Source organism: Pseudorasbora parva, chromosome 10 (assembly GCF_024679245.1).
Source record: "Pseudorasbora parva isolate DD20220531a chromosome 10, ASM2467924v1, whole genome shotgun sequence".
In the NCBI taxonomy this organism is placed as follows: domain Eukaryota; kingdom Metazoa; phylum Chordata; class Actinopteri; order Cypriniformes; family Gobionidae; genus Pseudorasbora; species Pseudorasbora parva.
Genome location: NC_090181.1, coordinates 13535224 through 13562822, shown reverse-complemented (window position 1 = coordinate 13562822; position 27599 = coordinate 13535224). Strand labels below are relative to the sequence as shown.

The 27599-nt window shown below is 39.9% G+C and overlaps 1 protein-coding gene across 2 annotated transcripts in view; it reads left to right on the top strand.

Annotated features, from left to right (window-relative positions):
- esrrga (estrogen-related receptor gamma a) overlaps positions 1–27393 on the top strand; it is a 78193-nt gene extending 50800 nt beyond the window's left edge. For both annotated transcript variants that reach the window (XM_067455208.1, XM_067455207.1), the window contains exons 7-8: positions 19571–19840; positions 23608–27393. In XM_067455208.1, coding sequence (XP_067311309.1) covers positions 19571–19840; positions 23608–23852 — 515 coding nt within the window. In that variant the 3' untranslated portion in view covers positions 23853–27393. The remainder of the gene's footprint in view (positions 1–19570; positions 19841–23607) is intronic.
- The last annotated feature ends 206 nt before the right edge of the window (positions 27394–27599 follow it).

The window sequence follows — 27599 nt, the reverse complement described above, 5'->3', positions numbered from 1 at the left end:
ATTCTGCATCCTTAAACCTTTTATTTATTTTCAAATTTAAGTTAAATTTAAACCAGAAAATAAACCAGTGTGGTCTCAGAATTTTATATTCTGAATGTAAAATAAGAAAAAATTAAGCATATTTGAGTAATTGAGTAAGAGCAGGAGCAAAACACTATACTGAAACAAACAAAGCTGTGCCTTGTCAATCAAGGACATTTGCCCTCACCCAGGCTCCTTAGGTCAGCATTTTTCCACCCTCTGTGACAGCAAACAAGGATCAATTTGTTTAGTTTTAGCTTAATTCCTTCCTCAGTATAGCACGATATCCATAGGAGTGAAGGGGAGGCATTTTCTCCTGCCTTTTCAGCCAATCAGCAGCCTCGTTGAAAGAATTCCTGACATTAACCACAAACGATAATGGCATGACTGACCATGATTGAAGTGTCCTCCCCTCCTCTCTCTCTACGGCTCCTTATTGCCCATCTCCACAAGACAGAATGAGGAGTTTCCAGTAATCTTCTTAACAAAGCCCTTCTTTTGCATTTAATCTGAGCCGACCCTGGTCACAGAGAGTGGCGGCCCACTTCAGCCCTCACTGTTTAAAAAGAGCTTCCCATAGGTGACTGACTGTGGAACGAGAGAAAAAATGAGGTGAAGAGAAAGAAAGCTCTGAAATCAGACAATAGTAAGAGTGGTTAACTTAGAAAGGGACAGAGTGGTAGTTTCACGGCATGTGAACATACTCGCAAGCTCAGATTCTTTTATGAGATTTATTTAACCACTTTTAATAGCAAAAGAATCCAGCCTTTTAACCAAATCATGATAACACATTGATTTGCTGCACAGGAAGTTGTGTGGTAGTTCCCTTTGTGCTGTAGATATGACTGTGTTAATACTGGCCCAGGGCAATAGTGCCACACAAGCCATAAAACGGGCTTAAAGCTCATCAGAGTGCCAATTTCCTGCCAGGCACGAGATGCAGGATTGGGAGGTTATTTCTGCTGCTCCATGCCAGATTGACCTAGACTTGCCCTGTGGATTTAATGGGATTTTCCCTGTGTGCAGGAAGCCACACCGCTGGAGCTTCTGGAATGTGGCACATTTATGTATTTAGTTTAGTACAGCAGACTATACTGTAGTGTAACATAGAATGACACTATGCTACATTTTTTATTTTATTTTATTCAGTAAAGATTAAATTGATTAAAAGTGACAGTAAGTCACTATATATATATGTATGTATGTAAGTGTATATATATATATATATAGTACACAGTACACAGTCTACATGCAGTCTACATAGTATATATATATATATATATATATATATATATATATATATATATATATATATATATATATATATATAAATATATAGTATATTGATAGTATAGTATACTAATAGTTATACTAAGTCCCTATATTTAGTCAAACCAAAATTGACTCAGACACCTTCAACATTTTCTCTCGTTGTCATAGTTTATTCACAGTTTATGATAATGTCAGATAACTTTGACAGAAAGGTATGTAAGGGATTACAATCAACCAATCAGCTGTCAGCTGTTAAATTTAACTACACAATTAGATAATATCAATTTAGGTCCACCAATGACCAAGCAATGCTTCATTTTGTTCAGTCTGTGGTGTAAAAGGTCGCATTAGTCGCAAAAAATATCTGGTGTCTGAATCATTTTGGTTTTGTCTGTATACTACTGTATAGTGTGGTGCAATATAGCAACTATTATAGGCACATTCATTTTTGCCTGTCAAGCTAGTAACTTTCACTTTTTAAAGTTTTATAGTAATCAGTATAGGAACAATATGTTTATTTAGACACATTTGTTGTACGCAAAATACAGTTTTTATACAAAATATTAATAGGTTCTACTTTTTCTCAGTCATTAGCAGGTATGGCAACAGAACAAAAATCTGTGTTTTATAGCACAGTGCACTAACGGAATGTATGAGTTTTCCTGTCATTTATTTTTTTAGAATTGTCTGTTATGTTTCAGGCTGTATATGAACTCCTGCCACTCTGTGTGTATGCATTAGCACATTCATGGCTCTTTTTTTCTGCACAGTATATGTATTTGTTAGTTCTCTTCAAAGCTTGCGTTTGTGCAGAAAGCAAACAGAGGAGTCTCTCGATTGGCAGTGTACATTTGGCGTCAGAGTTCACATTCTATGAACGATTGCTCAGTAGAAGAGAGATGATTGTATGATTAGACCTCGGCAGGCAATTCTGTGTCTGTTTGAAGAGGAAGGAGCCCCCTCATCTCCGGAGCAGGTATTCCTGCGGCTCTCATCTCCTCCTGCTCCTTGCGCTCCGATTGCCACTGTATCCAGATAAAGATGTCCAAAGAAAAGTGTGAGATACAGTATAAAGTTCCCTTCTTACTCATGACTCCAAATGATATTTTTTTCTTTAACCTCACACAATCAGATGGACACACAAGTGACGGTTAACCTCCGCCACAGCTCCATGTGCGCATTCCTCTCTTTTCCGACTAGTTTATCTGTATGGTTTCTATGGTACAGTAATTTTTTTTAATCAAATTGATGAAGGCCTCCATTCTCCCAGAGAGCCCAAACCAATTTATGGCTCATGATACGGCGGCTATGTTGCTAACAGACGTAACAAACTGTCAGCCTCTTGCACAGAAGCTAATTTGAAGTCATTAGGTGTGCAGCGTACGGGCAACAATTTGTTACGGTGGTTAGGAGCGCCGCTGACATTTCTGAGCGCCTTCGCTTACGATCTGTCCTAGGCGAGGAGCAGGCAAATTGTAAACTAATTTAAACATCACTCAGTATTACTGGAGCTGCCGCTGCGGAGAGCTGGCGGATAATGAAGCAGTCTGTGTTTTGTGGAATAGAGTTAAAGACGCCTCAACGGCAGCTCCCTCCGCTGGCGGCGCAGACACGGCCTCTCCTTTCTGATTGCTTTTTTAATGCGCCGAGGCTTCTCCCCTTCTCCCTCCTCTGATCATTTACATGCTCACATAGGCCATGAAAACATTCGATATGGTTTACAAACACACGGCGAGAGCGGGCGTCTGAACAAAACCCTGGCGTCTCCCGTTCCTGTAAGCCTGGCATTATGGAAGATGGAAGGATTTGGAAATGTGATATTAACTCAATACGAGGGCGGAAAAAGGCAGAAAATGACATAATGTGGATTAGGGTGAGGAATCTCATTTGCGAGATTAAAGCATTCAGGCTGTAATTTTATTTTAGCATTTAAGCTGCACGTGGGGAGGGGGAAGAGCAAACGTTTGTAGTTGAAAAAAGCGGACGTGGATGGAAAAAAAAGAGTTTATCTGTAAATAGAATTAGTGTCCCTCACATCGGTCAGGACGAGTCAAAGGAGAGAAAGAACCGTCCTGTATTCAGGCTATATTTTTTTTATTTTTGTGTTCAATCTGCATGTGGGAGTGGAAAGAGCAAAGTTTGAAAAGGGCGGGAACAGAAAACCTGTACTTTTATTTGTAAATAAAATTAGTGTCCCTCACACTGGTAAAAAATCAGTCCAAAAAAAGACAACAGAAACGGTGCTGTATTCAGTCTATATTATTTAGGGTTGCACTAGATTTATCGGACTGATAAATTATCGGGTGATATGGGTGAAAATTACATCATTTTTATTGCTCCGATAAATATAAGAAATCCGATAACTAGATCCGATAAATTACACTTGCTGGTTAATCAGTCAGTCAGTCTGATTTATCTGAGGATGCGTCTCAATCAGCTCCCTAGTAAAGACACTGATCAGGGAGTCAACCCATAGACTGATTCCCTGATAAGTGCCCTGATTCCTGAACTAGGGAGTTGATTGAGACGCACCCTGAGATTTTTGGATTTTTACCATTATATTTAGGGCCAGAGCTACTAAAATATCAGTTTCATCAGTGCATCTTCTTTGGTTCACGAACCATAGATTATATGGAAATTATAATATAAAAATATGAATTTATTGGTTATTGGTATCGGATTAGGCTACGAGAAGGACTTAATTATCGGTTATCTGTATCAGCTACGGGAAGGACTTAATTGTCGGTTATCGTATCGGTATCAGAATCGGCCACGAGAAGGACTTAATTATCGGAATCGGCTAGAGAAGGACTTAATCTTTGGTTATCGTATCCGAATCGACCACGAGAAGAACTTAATTATCTGTATTGTTATCGGCTACGAGAAGGACTTAATTATCGTATAGGAATCGGCTACGAGAGGAACTTAATTATCTGTATCGTTATCGGCTACGAGAAGGACTTAATTATCGTATGGGAATCGGCTACGAGAGGAACTTAATTATCTGTATCGTTATCGGCTACGAGAAGGACGTAATTATCGTATAGGAATCGGCGACGAGAAGGACTTAATTATCTGTATTGTTATCGGCTATGAGAAGAACTTAATTATCTGTATTGTTATCGGCTACGAGAAGGACTTAATTATCGTATCGGAATCGGCTACGAGAAGGACTTAATTATCGTATAGGAATCGGCTACGGGAGGAACTTAATTATCTGTATCGTTATCGGATACTAGAAGGACTTAATTATCGTATGGGAATCGGCTACGAGAGGAACTTAATTATCTGCATCGTTATCGGCTACGAGAAGGACTTAATTATCTGTATTGTTATCGCCTATGAGAAGGACTTAATTATCGTATAGGAATCGGCTACGAGAAGGACTTAATTATCTGTATTGTTATCGGCTACGAGAAGGACTTAATTATCGTATCGAAATCGGCTACGAGAAGGTCATAATTATCTGTATTGTTATCGGCTACGAGAAGGACTTAATTATCTGTATTATTATCAGCTACGAGAAGGACTTAATTATCGTATAGAAATCGGCTACGAGAGGAACTTAATTATCGGTTATCGATATGATATCGGAATCGGCCCCGAGAAGGACTTAATTATCAGTATCGGTTATGAGCAGGTCTTAATTATCGGTTAACATATTGGTTAAAAAAAATTCATATCATGCATCCCTAATATTATTTTTTAATCTGCTTAGGGAGGGGAAAAAGCGCACGTTTGTAGTGAAAAAAGGCGGGAATCAAAAACCTGTACTTTTGTCTGTAAATAGAATTAGTCCCCTCGTGGCAACCAGGAGGAATCAAAATAAATGAAAACATGCTGTATTCAGGTTGTAATTTTTATTTTTGCTTTCAATCTGCATGGGGATTGCAAAGAGCGAATGTTTGTAGTGGAGAAAGACAGGAACCAAAAACCTGTACCTTTATCTGTAAATAGAATTAGAGTCCCCTCACGGCAACCGGTAGGAACCAAAATAAATGAAACTGTGCTGTCATACGGTTGTGACATGCCTTATCGTGACACAGCGGCACACAATGGAGGGCGGTCGCACTTGACTTGACGAGCGAGCTACAAGAATGGCCGGTGAACGGACCGTCGCTGGCTTTTTAGCATGACAGGACCCTCACTATTACAGGCCCTTTATGCAGGCTGAAATTGCTCTGGCTTCACCCATTCTTGGTCCTATCTCAGGGACTTTCTCTCTTTCTTTATTTCCCTTTCAATTTTCACTGGCACGCGGATAAGCGTGTGCTAACACAATATGATTGAGCTGTAAAATGGAACCCTGTCGACTCTAATCTCTTTTATGTAGATACCGAGGTACTGCCACACTCCACTTCATTCCTCTGCCGCCCCCACCTCCATCTTTTTTCCCTCACTTGCTTTCCACACCTTCCCGTCCCTCTCTCCCCTTGCCTGGCCTCTCTCTCGCTCTCTCGATTGTCAGGGCCAGTGCATTCGTAATAGGTTCAGGAGAAGGAGAGAGTCATGGAAGCCCGACTCCTACTCAAATATCGCAGCGAGGTTTCTCTGGGTATAATAAAACGATTACGTGCTTGCCGGACAGATGCGCTGTGGGATTAGCATATTCGCACAGAAACCTTGTTAGGAAAAAAAACAGGAGGTGCTTACTCAGTGCAATCTGTAGACGTGATTGAGGTGTCATCATTATTGGTTGACCTGTGTATATGGGGCTTAGTGGCCTGTTCTGGATACGAACAATAGCAATTAAAGTTACCCTGGCAAAGCGTGCACAACTGCCCCAAGGCTGCAGCCGTGAATGCAACATGTGTGGATGTTTTTTTATGCTTTATTTATTTCATTCTGGCCCTGTCTCAGGCACTGGGCAGACGGTGAGATGTCTTAATCAGGAGCTGAGCGAGGGATTTATCTAAAGCATAGGTTTGCTTTCTCCATGAGCCCTTTCCCAGCCTCTAATCTTCAGGATGGAAAAAAACACAGTGGAGATAGAGGTCTTACAGTCACTCTTGGCATTGTAATGCAGTGCTGAAATAATCCAAATTTCACACCAGTGTTTCTATAGTGATAATAATAATAATACAATAAACCATGAAATTAAATAAGATAGAAAGTAACAATAAAATATATTGCCAAAATAAAAAGTGTTTATATGTATACAAACATTTAATATACATATAATATATAAATATTATATACATATAATACAATGTTAATATATGTAAAATGTTTTTTATTATTATTTATATTTAAAATATGTAATTTCATGGTTCAATGATTTTTAATCAACATTAATAAAACTGTAAATATGTATATTTAAGTAAACAATTTCGACTTAATAACCTATAAATAATTAGTACTTTTGGGGATTTTTTTATTTATTATTATATACTATGGACATCAGTGGCCAAATTAAAGTTTTTGTTGTTGTTTTTTAATCACATTCGGGCCGCCAGTTTTTACTTAACATGACCAGCAGAATACAAAGTCCATGATAACTATTTTTTGCCAACAAAATGTCAACAACAATAAAAAAAATCACTGAATGCACATTTAAGTACCCAAAACATAGTTTGATGTGACAGAAAATAAAGGCTGACAGTTCATTAAGTGAGTCATATGTTAATTCATTGACCAATTCAGCTAGCAGATTTGTCAGACTGATCCAAACTGATAACTTGTGAGCGTTTTGAGTGATTTATTAAAAGTCATTTGTTCATGACTTTTTTTCAGTGCAAACAGTGCGGTGACATCATCTCACAGTGTATGGTCTGCTTATAACATTCAAATCCTATTGCTAACTCACAAGTTCTATTCATGAAAACAGAGTCATGGCTCCATTCGACTCTTTTCCTCTGTGTAGTCCCGCCCTCTTTCTCACTCCAGTCTCATTTTTACTGAACGTGCTTGCTAGTTTTGTCTCATTAGCTCCGTGAACCCACTGGAGGAAGAGCTAATCATATGTAAACATAATTATCTGCAAACTGGAGTAAGCCCTCTTATTCCTCCTCGCCGATGCTGGTGTGCCTGCCAGTGCTTTCCCAGATGTGATTTTTGGGACCCTCCTCCTCTTCTCTGCCCTGGATGAGAGGAGAAAACCCATTGGTGACACCCCCACCCCCACCCGATATTCCCACTCCAACCAATCTCTAAATGAGGCCTTGTCTGTCACCACCCTCAGCCTGACACACTGCAAATATTGATTAATAGATGCCCTAAGCTCCTTTTAGCAAATCAAATTTTCACTTTTAGCAGGGGTTTCACTCCTGATACATTCAGCAAAGTGAGACACACTAAATTAAGTCTGACACTCGGAGAAAAGGCTGTACAGACAGAGCAAAGATGGGAGAAATGTGTGTCAGAGGGATGTGCGTTTTATATATATTGGTGTGTTAACATAGTTCAAAGGTCATGATCGCGTAAGCTCTCTTCAATTGCGTTTCTCGTTATTACTTTGAAGTGATATAAATCTGTAAATTGGTCATTTTATACAAAGCAGGATTCTAGTTGCTGGTGAAATGAGCAGTTGTTTTCTCAAGGTTGTGTTTGAGATTTTGTTGGGGGGAAGGCCGTGTCAGCTCACAAATAACCACAGCACAGAATACTGGATGGGTTCCTCATCTTCATACTGATGTGCTGCCTACAGTCTGTGACATTATTAACTCAGGTGTCTGAATGATGCCCGAGTCTACTTTTACCCCATTTTACCCCAGATTTTTCCTTTGTGCGCATGTCAATACGTGGACTATGTGCTTCTTTTTCTATACACTGATCTCTCACTCTATTTTATTGGTGTATGTGTCTTTCCTCTTAACCTATATTTGAGGATATGAATTACCGAAAGTCGCATTAGTCTGAAGATGGTGTTAATACGTGTGTATAGTTTAGGACTAGGCCTAGGGATAGTTTATGCTAAATGGACAATTCTGACATTTACACACTCCCTCATGTTTTTCCCCCCAAATGTTGTATTGTATATTTACAAAATCTGGAATTTTGTAGCAGATTGTCCTTATTGTGACATAGTGACCTAGCCTGAAAAGCAAGACCCACATGAAGATGTTTGGTCTTGGAACTCACTGTTGGCAGAGCTTAATCCGAGAGGCGGGATAAACGGCTGTCTTTCAAATTCTCTCAGCACGCGATAGGATAGTGCTTCAACCAACCAGAGCAATGAAGAAGGTGAAGCGGAGCTAGCTGATAGATTTGCCGTATCCGGTTGTCAAAATTCCGAACACATGTTCCTTTCTTAAGAATGACTTCAGTTCCGTTCTTTGTTCTTTTCTCAAAGAAAAGCTTAACAAGTCTTCCAGAGTCGCAGCCAAAGCTGATTTGAAAGACCTCTGTTCGCCAGCTTCTTTGTTTAAAAAAAGTACACAGAACCGTCGCAGCTTTGCCGTCATTATGTTAAACCTGCCCACCGACTGTATACACGATGTGATTGGCCTGACCAGAGTTTGGTTTTTCCAGCTCACAATCCAACAGAGAGCTGCTAGACTACCCTTGCTGCAAATGAGATTTTTTTTGTGGTAATTTTGGTATGTGTGCTATATTTCTAGGAAGTTCTAAAATAGCTTTGTGCGATTCAATTTAAGTGAATAGTGACTGACAATCTTCACCTCACCTGTAAATATATATACATATGGTGCCATAGAGGCTTTGATGATAGATGATGATAGACTTTTAATTGTGGCTAAATGAAAAAGAGCCTCAAAATGTGTTTGTGTTTTGTGAGGACACGTGTATAATGACATAGGTATTACAACTTAAACATGGTTTATGAGAATATTACTGGTGTCCTTGTAAACCAAATGTCTTTTAAAAAAAAACATACTAAACTGTTGTAGTTTTTTTATTTAAAAAATCTAGAAAGTTTTCTGTCATGGGTAGGGGTATGGTTAGTGTAGGGGATAGAATATACAGTGTGTACAGTATAAAAATCATTGCGTCTATGGAGAGTCTCCATAAAACATATAGTCAAGAATGCGTGTGTATTTTTTTTAATTACATATTTTTCAAATTCAGGAGGAATTGATCATGTTAGGAACAAATGATGGATGTCTTCATGTGATTATTGCTCACCATATTTAAGCATTGATTTTCTTCTTGAAATTAATATAGATGTTGTCCTTTTTTTTCTTCATTTTTACTAATAGATAATGCATCATAGAATATGGACTGACTGTCCATCACACACAATGCCCAGCCTACACCACACTTCACATAAACACATCTGTCTTAGCCTGTTGGAAATGCAACTGACAGAAGTCAGATTTGCATCATCCTTTGCGCTCGCACTCGCATTTGTTTTCGCATGACAAAGCTCTTCATTATGCGTGTGTTTATCTGTCCCCTCTCATGTCAGCCTTTATAAAGGACACGTTTGCTTTTATAAAAGCTGTAAGAGAGCTGACTAGGTGTGACAGTAACCTTCTGGCCTCTCACTAGCGCTGCATTCTTACCAACCCATCAGGCCCTGTGTCTGCCCCACAGCCAGCGGGGGGCGGCCTTGTGTGATTGCCCGTTGAAAAAACAAGGCATTATTGCTCATTTTTCCCTCTTATTAGTTTGATTACATTTGCAAATCAAATCAATCCATCAGGCGGTTTGTGAAGGGCTGCGTCCTGCAATCTGAAAGGGCCTCCTAGTAATCTCCATCTAATAAGATGCAAATGTGTCACATCAGTAAGTAACCAATAAATCATCGCTGTGTCTACGCCAATCATTAACCATCAGAATGAACAGTCAATTTTTAGTATTTTCAATTTGTGATATGCTAGTGGAATATAAAGATAGATGGACGTAATTATACAAACCAAACTCTATTTCAGTCCCCTCATCTCCAACAGCAAATTTGCTGGGAGGTAGAACAGGCCTGTCATCATATTATGTTTTTTTTTTTTTTGTCTAGCGGTTCATGCAAAGTTCACAGGCAGGCTCGAAATGGCCCTCCCCTGAAACCCCAGCCCAAAGTATCAGTTCAGGGGTGCATCATCTCCATCAGAGAGTAAGCTGGCAGGAAAATGGGACTGGACTTGAGCTGTCGGCCGGCTCTGAGGTATTATGACCTCGCGTGTAACCATCCAAACGAGAATGTGAGTTAAACAGGGGGCTCTTGAAGATGTGCCACATATTTCCTCAGTCGTGTATGAGAGCCTAATCATGATGCAAATTATTATCGATGCTGTGGCAAGGCGACACGGCCCGTATATGGTATTGCCCAGTGTGTTGCTTATGAATAATGTGATTGGCAATGTTTTTAACCGAGAACGTGTCCTCTTCACATAGTAAAAAAGCAGAACAGATCACCAGCAGATTTACAGAATGAGAATGAGTCAGTGACTGACACTTTTTTAGACCTCTTTTATGATAATGATCTTATATGATCTTTAATATTAATGTTAAAGAAACTCTAAAGTAGTGATTTTTTTAATTATTATTCATATATATATGAATATATATATATATATATATATATATATATATATATATATATATATATATATATAGTATACAAATATAAATAATATTTTAAAGAAAATAAGGTAACACTAGAATAATATTTATTTTATTTATTTTTAATTTATTTTTATTTGATATTTTATTATTAATTATTTGAAGAAAAAAGCATAATAATGCATTTTATATATATATATATAGAGAGAGAGAGAGAGAGAGAGAGAGAGAGAGAGAGAGAGAGAGAGAGAGAGAGAGAGAGAGAGAGAGAGAGAGAGAGAGAGAGAGAGAGAGATTGAGTCCATATTCAAAGAGATTGAAAAGCAATACTGGTTCAAATACAGTACTCTCGCTCACACACCAACCTCACGCATGGACGTCTCAACATCTAAGTGTCCTCCACCTCATCACCATATTTCATATTTGAATGTAAATTCACATTTAAATGTCTTCTACCTTCAGTGTGTCCAAAATGTTCTCCCTTCCATTTTTTCCTCTTCTGAATTTCCCTCTGTCTCTTTTGTTGCAGTCCCTCAGGTATAGAGAGTTTCCCTCCACAGAACCTCTTCTGTACTTCTAAGGCCGAAGAGCCATTGTGTCTTGCAAAACTGGCATCAGCGTATTCCTTTTTGCCTCATTCTTTCCTCCCTGCATATTTTGCACATAAAATGTGGCCCTCCTCAAATAAGCCCTTGTGTTTATCATGATCGATGCTTTCATGCATTACTCTGTTATATTATTCTCTCTGTTCTGAAATGGCTATACGTCACAGTGCAGGTTCTCTCGCATCTTTTATTATATTTAAATTTCTGTGTGTGTGTGTGTGTGTGTGTGTGTGTGTGTGTGTGTGTGTGTGTGTGTGTGTGCGCGTGCGTGCGTGCGTGCGTGCGTTAAAGGGACAGTTTATCCAGTTCCAAACTCGTAAGACTTTCTTTTTTTGTCAAAAATATTTTGTGAAGAGGTTTTTTTTTGTCCATACAGTGAAAGTCAATGGGGTCCAAAACGACAAAAACATCCCTTTAAGTGCATAAATGGCCATCCTACCTCATTGTCTCACTGTTCACACACACACACACATTTACAAATTCCCAGCACCTGACTACTTCCTTCACACGCATCGCTGCTTTATTTCCAATTGCGTAATCAAAATGCAGCTTCGATGGTCGCTCGCGCTGGACACTAAACAACATTTGGGTTTGTGCTGTGGATTTATAGTTTATCTTTATCTGTTGCTTCATCTGTGGGTAGCTATTACGCCAGCCGGGCCAGCTTATTGTTTGGGCCTGATAGATCTGTGTGCAGTCCATCACTTGGAGCCGTGCGCCCGGAAAGCCATCGGCCCGCCTGATGATGAAATACGAGCTATCAGCCTCAGTAATGGCTGTAAAATTTCATAATTACACGGCCTTTATTACATTGCATAATGACCCTGAAGCAGTATGGAACAATTAATTAAGATTTTCAGCCGTGGCTTTTGCAGAAATTAAAAGGTGCTCATTGCCGTGGAATGGGGTAATGTCTTGTCTCGGAAGCATTAAGGTGCGCTTTAAGCGCGAGACTCCCTGTCTGTCTGCGTGCGTCGTTGACGCCAGAGTGTTTGTGGAAATGCAGGACATTCCTCTGCTTCTGTTTGTCTGGCCGGATCATGTTTGAGAGAGACGCTAATCCTCCAGTATGAAATTAATCCATGCAGTCAGGCCTCTATCAGAAGGATCTGGATGATTTTTTCTCCAAATTTAATCTCCAATGATAAGCATATAAATAAAATGCTGCGGTAATCACAGTTATTCCATGTTTCGCAGAAGAATGTATCATCAAAGATTTCTTTCTTGTGTTATTTTTTTTCCTCAACGTCCAGATGAGATAGGGTTTGTCAATACAGCCTCGTAAGGGGCTTTATCGATCAGCATGGGAAAACAAATGAATCCGTATAAGTATTTGCCCCACACCCCTCCCATATGCGCACACACACGCTCTCACGCTCCTGACTATACGCCGTGGCAAACTAAGGGGGCGTCTGAGGCTCAGACTTAAGCCCTTGCCTGGTGCATCTCGTGGCCTTTGCTAACATATCCTTTTGTGCCTGATGGAACGACGGCTGTTGCGTTCGGCGGACCTTGCCAGCAGGAGCCGATTCGACCCCCGCAGGGGAGTCGCACATCAAAGGCATCCAACTGGCGCAGGAGTGAGGCGGAGAGCTCTAGAGCTCTGTGTAAACTACACTAATACCCCCTAATAGGAATAGGACAAAACTGCTGTCATTCCCGCAAACATTCGCACAAAAACCAGGAAGTACAGGGATGAGCCAAACTGAACCCCATTAGAAAGAGGAGACATGTTTATTTTATCTTTTTGCAACATTATTAATCTCATTAGTTCAACATAACTTTTCTGAAAACAATAAAACCTCCAAATCCATGTCAATCCTGAGATTAATAATATCAACCTTCTCCTGAAACCCTTATGAGACACCTCTACATTCACCAACCTTAAGAGACTCTGGGGAGAAATAGGAAAAAGGTGTAATTAAAATGTAAATATTGATATTTCATTGTTGGAAATGGCTTTTCGGCGCTGTGGTTAATGTCACTCCATCTGTGGAGCCTCTGCCATGGATGCTTTATTACAGTCCGGGGAGCTGCCGCCCTTCTCCGCGGCCGCCACCAGGGCACATGTGCTTGTTGCTGCCTCGTTTCCATACGCAATTAAGTGGAAAAGTACAGTCCGAACAGTAATCCATGCTATCTTAACCAGCTGTCTGGGTATATTTAGAATTAATCTCCACCACCAATCGGCCTTAATGTATGCAATAAAAAGTCTGCCGATTGCTAATTAGCTGCATTAGAATCAAGAAGCCGTGCTAACATGACGATGCAGCATCTTCTCTGCTTTGGGTGGAGCAAATCCTGCAAGACAACAGCAAATTAGTTGTGTTATTAGTTGTGTCCTAATAATATGGAGCAAGATAGAATTACATTTTTCTTTATTGTTGGAGTATTGCGCTTTTTTAATGCAATAATCAGTAGGCAACTGATTAAACGGGAAATGGATCCAAAATGGAGGCAGATGGTTGGAGCTAGTTGATGTTTTACTGAAAGATTTTTATAAAATGTACTAATATGCACCGATTGATTGTGCACAATACTTGTATTAAGACAGTAATTGATAACCTTTGACCCCATTGCTTCACCCTCCTACAGAATTAGCCTTTGGCTGATTGCTGCCGGTTTTTAAGAACCCCTTTCAAAACAGAAACAAAATTACAAACGCCACAAAATACCATTCTATTTTTTTTCCCCAAAGAAAAGCCTGAGGGAAAATCACTCAATTCTGTTTAACTCTATTGAATGGTAGAGCAGAAGCCAGCAGCTGTTTAACACTGTAGCGGTGCGCATGTGATCACGGTAAACGCTGTACGGCAGCATGCCTCATACTGACAGGTGAATATTTGCTTAGCCGCTAAATGGATGTGGACAGCTATGGCGGTGTTAATGTGTTTTCCTTCCTAAAAAGTGTGATTTTTCTCTCTTTCTCTCTCTGACTGGTGTTGTTTAGTAGAGATGAAAGGCGGCCGGTGATAAAAGCAAAGAGGAGCGCTGCGGCGGTTCGTGTGTATGCGGCTCCTGTCATCACTTCCCCTGTGTCCCCCCTCCTTGCTGAGGGGGGAAGGGAGACTAAAGACCCGACTGTTTACACACACACAGAACACTCTTGTTTGCCTTTTTATGTTGTTTTTGATTTGTGCAAGACTTCAGTAGGCTAATATTTGCCATTGCTTTTGGTGGGAGAGTTTTGCAGAAGACTGGTTTAGCTGGTGAGGGTGTAGCGTCTCAGCGCCTCACTGGGGCAGTAAATGGACAGACAGAGACTGGCATGGTGGTTGTTCCCGTCTCACCATGGACTTTGGCATCATTAGCCTCACCACAGGCATATCTGTAAGCTTAGAGTAATCACCAATCGGCTGAATGTATTCCAAAGAAACATCCTTTTCTCAAAAAACACAATAGCTCAGAGGTGAAAAGATATGGGTGGGGGACTATTATTACTAAATATGTATAATAAAAAATGCATTTTTGAATGCATTTGCCAGACACTTTTATCCAAAGCAACTTACATTGCATTTTAAGGTAGACATTTTACATGTTTTTCAATTCTTGCTTTCCCTGGGAATCGAACCCATGAACCCCTTGGCGTTGTTAACACCACGCTCTACTGGTTGAGCTACAGGAAAGTCAGGTACAGGAGAGGCATTTAGATCAAACACGGTTAAACATGAACTAATATATTATTAAATGAAATAATAAATAGAAAAAGCAGTTTCACATTGTATGCATCATCATATATATGTATTGCTATGCCAGTAGGTGGCAAAATGTCTTTTGAATAAGTGAATTTCTTAGTCATTGAATCATTCAGTCAGTTTGTTCGAAAGCGCTGATTCATTTAAGGAAAGAAAAAAAGCTCACTGTTATGTGTTGCACCGAGACACACAACGGTTCTGCTGCTTTTATATTCGTTTGGAACATTTTCTGTTGGTGGTCCAAATCTACACATTGGAACTGGTAATATTGTATAAAATGTAGTTAATCAACAATAGTAATTTCAGTATAAAAGCAAAATTATTCTTGCAGTTGTGTTGTTTTCCAGACAATGTGAGATGTTAATGCATCTATTATAGATTGTAAGTTTGTTTTTGTTGTTTATCATCCAATGCTGTTCTCTTAAGCTGATATGACAACTTGGACTAGTAATATTACTAAGTCTCACCTTCGGTCTCTCCAGTACTATTTTTACAAGTAGATTAGTCACTCTGTCATTATCGTCTTGACAAAGTGTGAAAGCAAATAGAGTGTATATTCACACAGGAGCTCAGGAGGGAGCCAGGATACGTCAAATAAGCATCCAGTGCACTGGGCACGCAGAATAAAACTGATTCTCATTGCTCAAGCGTGTTCATTTACCCTGCAACCATGAGAAAATAAGCAGGGGTGTTGCTTAGAGTGAGACGGAGGAGCTGAGCGCACGTGTGTTTATAGGATGGCTAAGCAGCGTTGCTTAGGTGAAGTCTGCCTTGAGGTAGACGAGGAGGAGGAACGACTGCGTATGTGTGTGTGTGTGTGTGTTTGTCTCGGCGGGCCCTCTCAGTGTGTAAACGTGCAGTCAGAAAAGATTTGGCAGACGGACGGCCGGTGGTTGCTGTGAGGCCTGGTGGTGAGCAGTCCTGCCCGGCAGGGGTTAACTTCGCATGGCTGCACCGCAGCCTCTTTCTGTCAGCCTGTGCTACGCGCTGCTCCAATGCTTATTTCTTCTGAAAAGCCACTGCAGGTTTCACAAGGTCTAGGCCATCAGATACCTTCTACTGGTGTAACCTTCACAGATCCACATACTTAGCCTTTCCTCCCCATCTAGCACAAAGTGCATCAGTTTACTGAGAGAAAAGAGAGAGATAGAGAAAGAGGAGAAGAGAAGAGAGATTGTGCCGGTGGAAAAGCCCCTTCAGTCCTGCTGGAGAGAGAGGGAGTCTGAGCTCTGAAGCTGGTCTCCGGGCTAAGAGAGTTAAATTGAGAGGACCTTACTGGAGATTGAACGCTGGATCAGATAATGCCTGTGTGTCATCAGGATGGGGCAGTCTGCTTTGTGTCTGCCAAATAAAAGAGACCGTTATCCAGAGATACATGGCTTGCTTTTCCCAGCACAAAAGAAATGAGGCAAATTATTAAATATCTGAATATACCTTTTGTATATAAATGTGTGTGTGCGCGTGTGTGTATTTAGACTGTCATGCCTTGTCTTGTGTCATGCCTGCACTGAGTCAATAAACTTCCTCTTGTTACAGGATGTCCTTTGGGGAAAGAGTTGTACGCATTAACCACGGCTGAAATGACAGTGACGCGCTTTAATTTGGTTCTTTGGATCCTTTCTCACGCAGCAAAGCATCCAAAGGTGAACCGTAATCACGGTCGCCACTGAGCTCTTTTGTCAAATGAAATAACAGATGAAAAGAAGGGGAAAAAATGCATCTTTAAAGTTTGCCCTCGCGTAAATGTCAATAGAGAACCTTTTCCATCATCAGCAGTAAATTCACATTGATGGCTCTTTTCTTCTCTCTATCGATCCGGCCATGAGAACGTAGATTTGTATCTGTTAATTAATGCGTCCTGAAACAGCATTTGTATTAATCAGGGAGATAAGAAAAATTGGATGCCTGCACTGGCATGACAACCGTAAAAGCGCGAGCCCCTGATAAAATCATTGATGGACCTCAATAAAGAGGGAAAAAAAGTTCTTCCTTCCACTCAATAAACTAATCATCCGGCTTTTAATTATTCTGCGGAGAGATGTGTGGAGATTGGGGAATGTGTAAATCTAATTATTTACTAACAGCAGTGGCTGAGAGGGAGGGCTGGGAGTGGCACAGGGGGAGCTCAAGGCGATGCGCTCCGTCCATCTGCCACTCCACTCCACAACCCCCCCCCGCCTTTATTTGGTCTCTCTGTTTGTCCCTCGCACTCTCATTCTCTTTGTCCCTCTGCATCTCTCGATCTATCTTGATATACAATGTCTTCAGTCTTCCATCATTCACTTGACTCAAGTATGATTCGTTTCTTTTCATGATCAACTGTACCGATGATAGCCCTTTTAAATGAGCCAGCGGGAGGCTGGTCAGACAGCACCACAACGTTCAAAAATTTTCTAAAATGAATCTCATAATAGAGGAAAAACGTAAACATGAGAAGCTTTTTAAATAGCCAATCAGTTACTCAATACAATATACTTTTTAGTCAAAATTATGCTTATGATTCGATTATTTGGAATGAGTGTTGCAGTTTGAAATTCTCTGATTTTCATAGATCCGAAGTATGTCAGTGGACATTTTTCCAAATGATCAGCAACATTACAGGATTCAATGTGCCTCTAAGGAGGCAGAGAGAGTGTGCTCTTATTTTTAGCTAATGCCACCTTTCATTGAGGCCAGTGTCTTCGTAAGAATGCAGCGGTGTTGCATTAGACCCCCTTAAGAAATTCTTGGCTTAATCCCTTTTGATGATTTTATTAAGTAGTAGAAGATGGCCCTGCCAACTGGCATTGAGCACACTAGCACCAGCAGGCCAGGGGAGGCACCAACTGCTCACCAGCTCTTAGTCTGTCTCTAATGAGATCAGAGATGTTAACAGTTAGGGATAATAAATTAGCGCTTGGTATAAACAATAGCCTGAAACCTATACCTAATGAGCTCCGTGCCATTAGCGATTAACTCACGAAAAGAGATTTCAAAAACGAGGAGAAAAAAATGAGCAAAATTGCTTGCTTTCTCTGAAGGCATCTCTCCACAACAGATGTTGGTGAGCATCTCTTTCCTCCCGTTCCCCGCCACCCAGATTAGCCCCCTCGCTGTCGCAAAAAGAGACGCTTCATCTGTTCTTGGAAGAGCAGAACGAGTGAGGTGAGACGAAAACGTCCAACACCAACAGGTGCTGTTTTCCCTGTCCCTCTCCTTCAGAGCTGATGAATAGCTCTCAAACCCCTATGCAGATTATTGACTTGCCCTTTAAAAGCTACTTTCTATCTGCCTTGGTTTTGGAAAGAATTCTTGCACTTTTGTTCACCATGTTTTATCCCTTGTGTTCTATTGATATAATAATATGTATATATTCCAGTAATAGTTGGGGGGATTTTGAAATTAACCTCTTATTTCACTTCACTTAAAACATCCATCTTAAAACACAAATTCAGTAGCTAGACGTTATTGAAATTTTGAACCCCAGTTTGAGGTCTCTGAATAGTGTGCACATTGAACTTAGCATGTGAAAAACATCATTACATTTATAATATATTACATAATAGTATTAAAAAACATCTTCAGCTATCTTGTGGTACCTCAATATTAAAGCTACACTGTGTGATATTTTCCCCCATCTAGCGGTGAAAAGGTATATAATCATCCATTAAATATTAGTTTCTGTTCCTCTCAATTCCGATTTCGTTTTAACTCCTACGGTGGCCGATTTAGTCCAAGATTAACATGGCTTCCAGTTCGACCTCGTCCATGAGTGTCATCGAGTGTTAAAATACGAAAGGCGAAACTTGAATTTATGGGTATGTCCCTCTTTGACTAACGTACTTTCAAGATGGAGGAGCAACATGGCGACCGGCATTCGAACCCCTCACCCGTATGTATTTTCAAAGGCATATTATAAACTTATGAGAATACTTTATTACTTAAAAGAAGTTAATATACATTAATGAGCACATATATTTTTGAAAGAACTAAGTGTTTTTAGCTAAGCATAAACTAAAAAAGTTACACAGTGTAGCTTTAAGTATGTTTCTCAAACTGAACATGAGGGTTAACCTCCTTGTCTCATGGACAGACAAAAGCCATGTTTCAAAAGGCATTCGTGAACATGAACTTCACAACTTCCTTCACTTCCAGCGAAAAGACGGGAAACTGAAAAAAGTGTGTGCAGAGTGGGGGGAGGAGGAAGGAGTTTGAGGCAAGCAATTAGTCTTTCAGTTGGTGTGATGGGAAGAATTGATCCATGCTGCATGTTGGGGGAGATAAGGAGTGCCCTCCCTCAGGATGCCCCCTGGCCTGCAGCGCAGCAGGAGATGAGAGCCAAGGCTCGTGCTAGGTGCATTAGCTCACTCCCACTGGAGTTTTCCTCTGTATTACACCTCTAGAATGTCAATGCTTCCCCACTAACACAACCAAAACTTCTGAAAATGAACTGAGCTTTAATATGGTATACTGCGTTGAATGTTGATTTGAAGTGTTCGCTGTTGAGTTGAACAAAGCTCTTTCTCTCCCTTTTTTTCTCAGGGTTTTCCACACTCTCGCTGGCGGACCAGATGAGTCTTCTGCAGAGCGCATGGATGGAGATCCTGATCCTGCGTGTCGTCTACCGTTCGCTGTCTTTTGAGGACAAGCTGGTATACGCTGAAGACTACATTATGGATGAGGATCAGTCCAAACTGGCCGGCCTGCTCGACCTGAATAACGCCATTCTTCAGCTGGTGAAGAAATACAAGAGCATGAAGCTGGAGAAGGAGGAGTTCGTCACTCTTAAAGCTATAGCCCTGGCTAACTCAGGTAAAATGAGCAGATGCTATGGATGCTATGCATACATGCAAACAAGTTATTTCATTTTTTTAAAACAGTATAAACGTTTTTCAAAAACATATAAAAAACAGCATTAATAAGAGTATTTCTAAGAATTTCTAAGAAATAAGATTGTTTTTGTCACTAACCCACTTCTATCTGTCATTACCTTCACTGTTAAAAAAATATTCAGGTCTCCATTTGAAAATGTTCTAGTGGCTGATCACATCTAAATTTTTCATTTGACCAAATTGAATTTCTGTGACTTGATGCAATTAATGAACAGAAATTCAATTTGGCCAACTAAAAAAAAAAAAAAATTGTTTTCATTCGCATCAACTTAAATATGGTGTCTGCTCTGATTGAAGTCTACAATTTATGATCATTTATACTCTCCAAGGTTTTCCTAAACAAGATTATTAAACAAAACCATTCACAGCAATATTGCAAATAAATGAGACGCCATGCTTAGCTTGAATTGCACTTCTTGAATTTCCTATCATAAGCACAATGTTTATTTTTTCGTCCTCTTAATATGATGGGCAGTGGATCTTTTATCAGTGTAGAAAGAGTTAAACTCCCTGCTTTGGAATGTTAAAGACTGAGTTATTCAGGTGCTTTGCAGGAGATATCTTAATATCGCAGTCTTTCTTTATCTCGTGTTTTCCTCTGTTCACGTGCACACACAACACCCCGCTAAACATTGTTCCCACCCCTCCCCTCCCCTCCCCGCCCTGTTTGAAATCCTTCAAAAGCACGTCTGCAAATTAGCATAAGTCTCTGCTCAGATGCCTCTTAAGTAAGGAGCCCATCACTATGCACCTGCATGTCAATAACAGGCTCTGATGTTGTCCACCATCGACAGTCGCGCCGTGGCCCTCTGGCTCCCTTTGTGTTGACCCCATCTTTGAACTTTATCTTGGTTGCTGGCCAGTAGTTTTCCCTTTAATTACAAGAAGGAAACTGTCAATAAAATCTGTTAAATGGGACGCAATGAGCAGCTTGAATGGGAGGGCGGCTATTTGTTCAAATTCTCCTGCGCTCAAGGTATTGACAGTTTGTTTTCTGGGGCCATATGTGACGATCAATCTCCGGCTGGGCCTGGCCATGCTGAAAAATGAAAAAGCAGATTGCTCTTGCTCGCTTGCGGATGACGGCTCGTGAGTTTGGCCCCGGCCTGCCGACACCGGGGGCCGTTCTGCCCAAAGTGCACCCCTGAGAGAGCGAGTGAGCGCGTGACTATTTTGAGAAATTCTTTTTTAATTGATTCGACGATTAGCAGTTCATCTCGCTTTGTTGACGTGCGTGTCAACCCGCCAAAAACAGGTAAAAGTGATCGATGAGAGGTAGATTTATTCAAACCGATGTCGTCTTCTGTCCACGTCTGCATTTTTTCCTGAAGCATACACAATGAGACTTCCTGTTGCCCGATGTATAGGCTAATCGCTAGCTTTTTTTCCTCTCGTTCTCGAGTGTCATTCTCTGTATGTATCGAGACTTTCTCTCTGCGGCTTCTCTCCGCACTCTTCTCTCAGGAGAGACATGCATCATGTCCGATTTCAAAGGTGAGCCATTTTGTCACTTCTTTTTTTGGTGGAGAGCAGAGTGTTTCAGACAGCTGCTAAAAAAAAATGATACACTCCACCATTTTCTAAAGCCCGGAGGTGCTGGGTATTTCCACTCAGATCTGATGTATTTCACAGTCTTTTAATAGACTCAGTATTGCTTAAGCAATCGATGTCAGAGTGACATTGTTTTCCTATTTATTTGAAAGCTTTGTTTCTTCTTAAAGGACATGTGGTAAAAATCTAAGTAAATGGATCAGGTCCATGACCTCTCAGATCTTACACCAATTCACACATTTACTGACAATTACTGGGAAATCCTAACAAATTCGAGTCTAGAGAAGTGTCTTTTTGATAGTAAATTTTAAGGCACAAATAGCGTGCGGAAAATGTGTGTTTTCCAGAGTTTTTCTGCCGCCTCCAGCACTGATGGAGAGATTGATAGAGCAGCTTTGTGTGGAAAGGTGCAGGTAAGCACTTTCCTGCCAGGGATTTCTGTCGGATCACAGGTCACTTTTCAGATGGTCAAAGCCCATGTGACTGATGGACGAGACCTCGCTGTCTGAATTCTAGATGGGCTCCAGACACTGAAGGGTTAGGATTTGGAATCGTAGCCTGAAGCAGGCTGACGTTTGTCCCGCTGGCCAGCCCAAAGGACAGACGCTCTCTACTAATAGAGGAACCTCACGAGGTCTCGCTTTTATCAATACTTGACCGTACAATTATTATTTAACGTGCATGTATCAATTGATTCGAGGCAATGCATTGATTGTGACATCTTTGCCAAAAGCTAGCGTGCATTTGGACATTTTATCCGGAGGGAACGGGATCGGATTGACACGCCACAGTAGAAAACCAAGTCAATACTGTTGGTGGAGTCAGTCTATAAAGAGCAAGTCAGACAAAGCTCTTTCTTTAGCATTGTGATGTGATAAAACCATCGTATCACTATGTAGTAGCATCCAAGGCTTGGATTAGCTGGAAAAGTGCAACTATATTAGCCACTGGAACACAACACAGCAAAGATAGTAGCTGCCTGAGACTAATTGCGTTCTCAGAGGCATGTCTGCCGCGGTGAACGGGCGTGAATGCCGTACTAACGAGTGCAAATGCAAATGCAGCCTGTTTGACATTTCTGGCAGACAATGCCAGTCAGGCTGAGGTATTGTTTCCTGACTCTAGCCTCTGTTTCTCTCGCTTAGACAAGTGCCATATCAGCTCTCCTCCAAACACTGTTTCTGTCGCCCGTGCCATTCATCAGTCCCATAGAGAGGCTTGTAAACACGTGCCGAGGACAGTCTCAGCGTTTAACACTCAAGTGTGCCTTTAATCACTGGAGAATGAGCTTAGGGCTGGCAAAAAAAAGGATGAGTCACATTCTTTTAATCCCTTTCCTTTTGCCAGGGCTTCATCCTCAGGTTTTTGCCTGAAAATGAATTTTTTTTAAAAAAAAGAAAGAAAGAAAAGTACAGGACTAGCATCCTGAAGTGTCATGCCTATTTAAACTGAAGGGGGCCTACTTAGATTTATATATATATATATATATATATATATATATATATATATATATATATATATATATATATATATATATATTACATTAAAACAATAATAATAATATATTTGATTATATTACCTTAAAATTCCATTAAAATGTTTTTTTTTTTTTTTTTAAATAATACTTTTATTCACTAAGGATGCATTAAACTGATCAAAACTGACAGCAAAGACATGTTACAAAACATTTCTGTTTTTAAAAAAAAATCCCGGTCTTTTGAACGCCGTACTTATAGTAGTATCCCTAAAAAAGTGCATGACAGTTTCCACAAAATTTGAAACGATTATTTTGCAATATTACTGTTTTTGATCAAATAAATGCAGCCTTAGTGAGCATGAGACTTTTTTCAAAATCCCCCAAAAACGTCACAATTTTGAAATATAGTTTTAATGATGCAATAAATGTGAACTTTACCTCTAGACACTAATGTTTTAAACCTTTATATATTGCTAAAACTTTAATAGCTACAAAAGGTAACTTTTTCCCCCTTTGATCGCGTGGTCAAAATAAATTCACATGATGTGCGATTCATTGTTTTATTGGCTCTGGCGGAATATGTGAAACCTGAATTTGTGTTTCCCTGAAGTTATTTCTAAAGTTGCTCATCATTGTCCGGTGAATCATTGTTTTTCCAGATTCAATGCATATAGAGGATGTGGAAGCTGTGCAGAAGCTCCAGGACGTGTTGCACGAGGCCCTGCAGGACTACGAGGCGGGCCAGCATGCAGAGGACCCGCGCCGGGCCGGCAAGCTGCTCATGACCCTACCGCTGCTCCGGCAAACGTCCACCAAGGCAGTGCAGCACTTCTACAGCATCAAACAGGACGGCAAAGTGCCCATGCACAAACTGTTTCTGGAGCTGCTGGAGGCCAAGGTCTAACTCCGCCCCCGTCCCCGTCCCCGGCCCCACGGCATACCAACAGAGAGCTGGAGGGGGTACGTCACTGACTCCCGCCCCTTCACCGGGCAGACACTGACTAACTCTCTGCCGCTGTTCACGAAAACTTTGTCTATAAACTTTATCAAATAATAACTAAAAACATAACCGTAACGGTACTTCTAATTACTGACAATGATACATAAATATAAGAATGATTTAAAATGTGATTATTGAGAAAAATATGAAGTGAAAAAAAAAAAGACTGCTCTCATTATTCAGCAGTGGGACTTTGAACCAGCCGTTGACTTGTTCTTCTCGAAAATCTGATGCTGAGTTTTTTTGTGCTTTTGAAACATTTTGTTGATTTTCAAAAGAGAATTACTGGAGCCGAGAAAGACCAGCCCTGCCAAAGGAAGGAGGTCCACCAGATGGACACCAGCAAGAGAAACTTTCCCCAAACTGTACCGTCCAGCTCCCATGTTGCTGAAGGAATCTAGGAATCGACCCTCTTTACCACAAGAGCGCGGCGTAGTGACAATGTGCAGTATTACATTAGAGGTCCTCGGAGCAGTTTAACAACGCGATAGCCAAACGGAGATTTTCACGTCTTTGAAGAAGCTGCTCCTCACCATTATGTAGCCATGCGGATTGATCATGTGTCTGTCACTCCCTTGTCCTTTTCTTTCAAGTCTTCCAAACACGCCTAGCCTCTTTTAATAAGTTCATTTCGATCTTTTCAGGGAATAGCCGAAGCTTTAGTCTCTCATGCAATACCGAGCAAAGATGAATCGCAGCGGTCAAGGAAACAGACTCATTTATTTATTGACTTTATTTTATTATGTTTTATTCGAGTGTATTTTTACTGTACTGAAGGATGTAAATATATGGTATGGTCATCAAAAACAATGTTTCTTCATATAATGTTAATAATAGATCGTTATGTTTTTCTACCGACCACCGTGTTGCGCGATTTGCGAACCATGAAGATGAAAACCTGCTATCTTCTCTAAGCAATAGATGTTTAAAAAAAGTGGAGATGTATATGTATGCAATTCTGTTTGCTTTTTTTTTCTTAGTGCCACATTTATGAATTTCCAGAAGCTTTCGCGTTTCTGTCTGTGCTTGTCATAAGATGATAGATTACATACATGATGTGGCCAGGAAGACCATAACCATTATCTCAAGTCAAGTATATATGCATATTATATATTAACTTCAGCCTCGAAATTCTATTGACATTCTTTCATACTGAAGCAGTATTTGAACTTTGTTAAGCAAAATAGCACTTAGGGAAGACGGAGAAACATCGTAGATTTAGCTTCACGATGGTCCTGACTTTTTTTTGTCCTTTTCTCTTCTTTTTTTTGCCCGCCATAAATATCATTCACGTGATGTAATCTTCTTCCAAATGACATTTTTAGCAGAGAGGCTCGAGTATCAAAAGCAAGCGATCCACAGCCTTCATCAGAAATATGTCAGTATTAGTATGGGGTATTTTCTGAATATTCTTAAGCATTGTATATTGTAAATGAACAGATTTAAAATCTAACCTAAGACATTTTATTGGAACAGATCAAAGAAGAAAAAAAAGAATGAAAAATGAACAAAAAAAATGTAGTTCAGCTTCTTGGTGTTTCATGTCTGCTGTGTTTTTTCTCAAACATCTCAGTTTTTTTCCCCTTTCCTCTGTCACACGCAAAAGATGTAGTGTACTACCCGTGGAGATCGCAGTTTATCTTCTATCTTTCTTTTTTCTTTTCTTGTTTTACTTCATTTTTTTTTTTTTAGAGACAGGGTAGAATTAGAGACAATACTGGATGTAAGAATCCTCAAGAGCAAGATGATGGGTTCTCAAATAACCTTCTGAAAAAGACTCTTCCTAGTTACCGCTAGATCAACCGATCAACGATCAATATAATCTAAGCTGATATATAAGATAATATTTAAAAGGAGGTGCATTATATGTACAAGAGACCATCTGTGTAACTCCGATCTTGTAGACTAACACTGTATATCATAGGTTGCGATGAAAAATATGCTTTGAGATGGTACCTTTTTTCTTTCTTTCCCCTCTTTTTCTGATTTTCCTTCTCTTTTAACAAAATGCTGTACATAAGGCCTTCATGCTGAACTCCATTGGTATATATCTTGACTCTTTAAAGTTGCAAAGGGAAGAAACATTTTTGTTTGTTTTGGTGTAAGATTCGGTTTTCAAAACTATCACTTTGACTTTGTGTGCTTAATAAAAATGACGAAAAAAAAGATGAAAGAACAGATCATTTTTGAAGTCGAACGGGGAGCGAGGGTTTTCAGTTGCTTTCTTGTTCTATAAATACACTGTATCTATCATTAGCTATTCAAAACTCTTAATAGATTGTGCTTGGGAAAGGTTAGTGTAACGTGACTAGATCTCACCACTCATGGCAACTCATCAGATGGTCAGAACATGGGGTTGGGGGTGGGGGTCTTGCTGTTAAGAGGACGTTGGCACTTTCAATTTTTTCACGTGATCAACTCCTGGCAGATGAGGTGCGGTTTTTTTCCTCCTTCTGTTTTTTTTTCTGTCCTTTTTTTGTGTTGTCTTTACTCTGAGGTGATCACGGTGGAAATGAAGTGATGTATAACGAGCTAAACTTTCTAATTCTGGTCCGTTTTGTAAGATTCCGTTCAAATCGAGAGCGAGCGATCCTGATCTACACTCAGTCTTTCAGATATGCATTTTTTCCAAGTTGCTTTTAGTGTACAAAATGAAAAACAAAATACTTTTATGACACATACTGTGTAATTTTGGACCTCTCGAACCATTTAAAGACAATTTTACTGTCTTTTAACACTGACTTATCCAGCATAGAAATCAACGCGTGATTAATCCGTACCCACAACTTTTTTTTTCTTTTTTTTTAGAGATATTTTCTTATTTAAAGCAATATGACAGTACGACGTAAAGTTGTTGTACAATGAGATTCAATTAGTGATCAAATGCTGTATCTATTGGAATATTGTGCAAATTATAGGATTATAGGATTAAGGATGAAAAAATGTACAAACAACTGCTATTTTTCAATGTTGAAGAGATTCTAGGTGTTGGTTGTATTTATTCATGCATCGACGCGTCTGCCAAACGCATCTAGGCTTCCTGGCAGTCTAACACAGAAACCAGTGAGGGAAAGGACAAGATCCAGAGAAAGGAAGGGGAAAGAATAAAAGAGCATTTGAGAAGCTTCTATGATCAATATGATAATGATTATATTTCAACCCAGCAGTTGCTGAAACAACCTGTAGTGAGAATCATGTCTGTAGTTTTTAGATGTGCTCCACATCGGTAAAACTATTAACTGTATATTTTTGTGATGTGCATCATTACAGTGTGCTCCAAACAATATGTCCATTTGTGTAAATGTATTTATTTTACATTGTATATATTGTTCAATGCAAAAAGAGAGACCTATGATTCTGTAACTACGATCAGTTCAGATGTGTAACTCCAATTATGCCTTTCAGGATAATAGTAGAGCAATATTAAACATGCTTCCAGTTTTGACTCGGGCTGTGTTTTCCTGTGTGAGAACGTTTTGACGCATTGTGTTTTTTTGCTGTAGTGTTCTGTAGACTGTAGTGAATGTAAACGTCAAGGCCATTTACATTAAGAGACTGTTGTTCATATCAGGAGTAGCCTACATTAATTCGCCTATTCTCTTGACATTCAACTAGGGCTGGGTATTGACCTATTTTTTTACAGTCTATGGT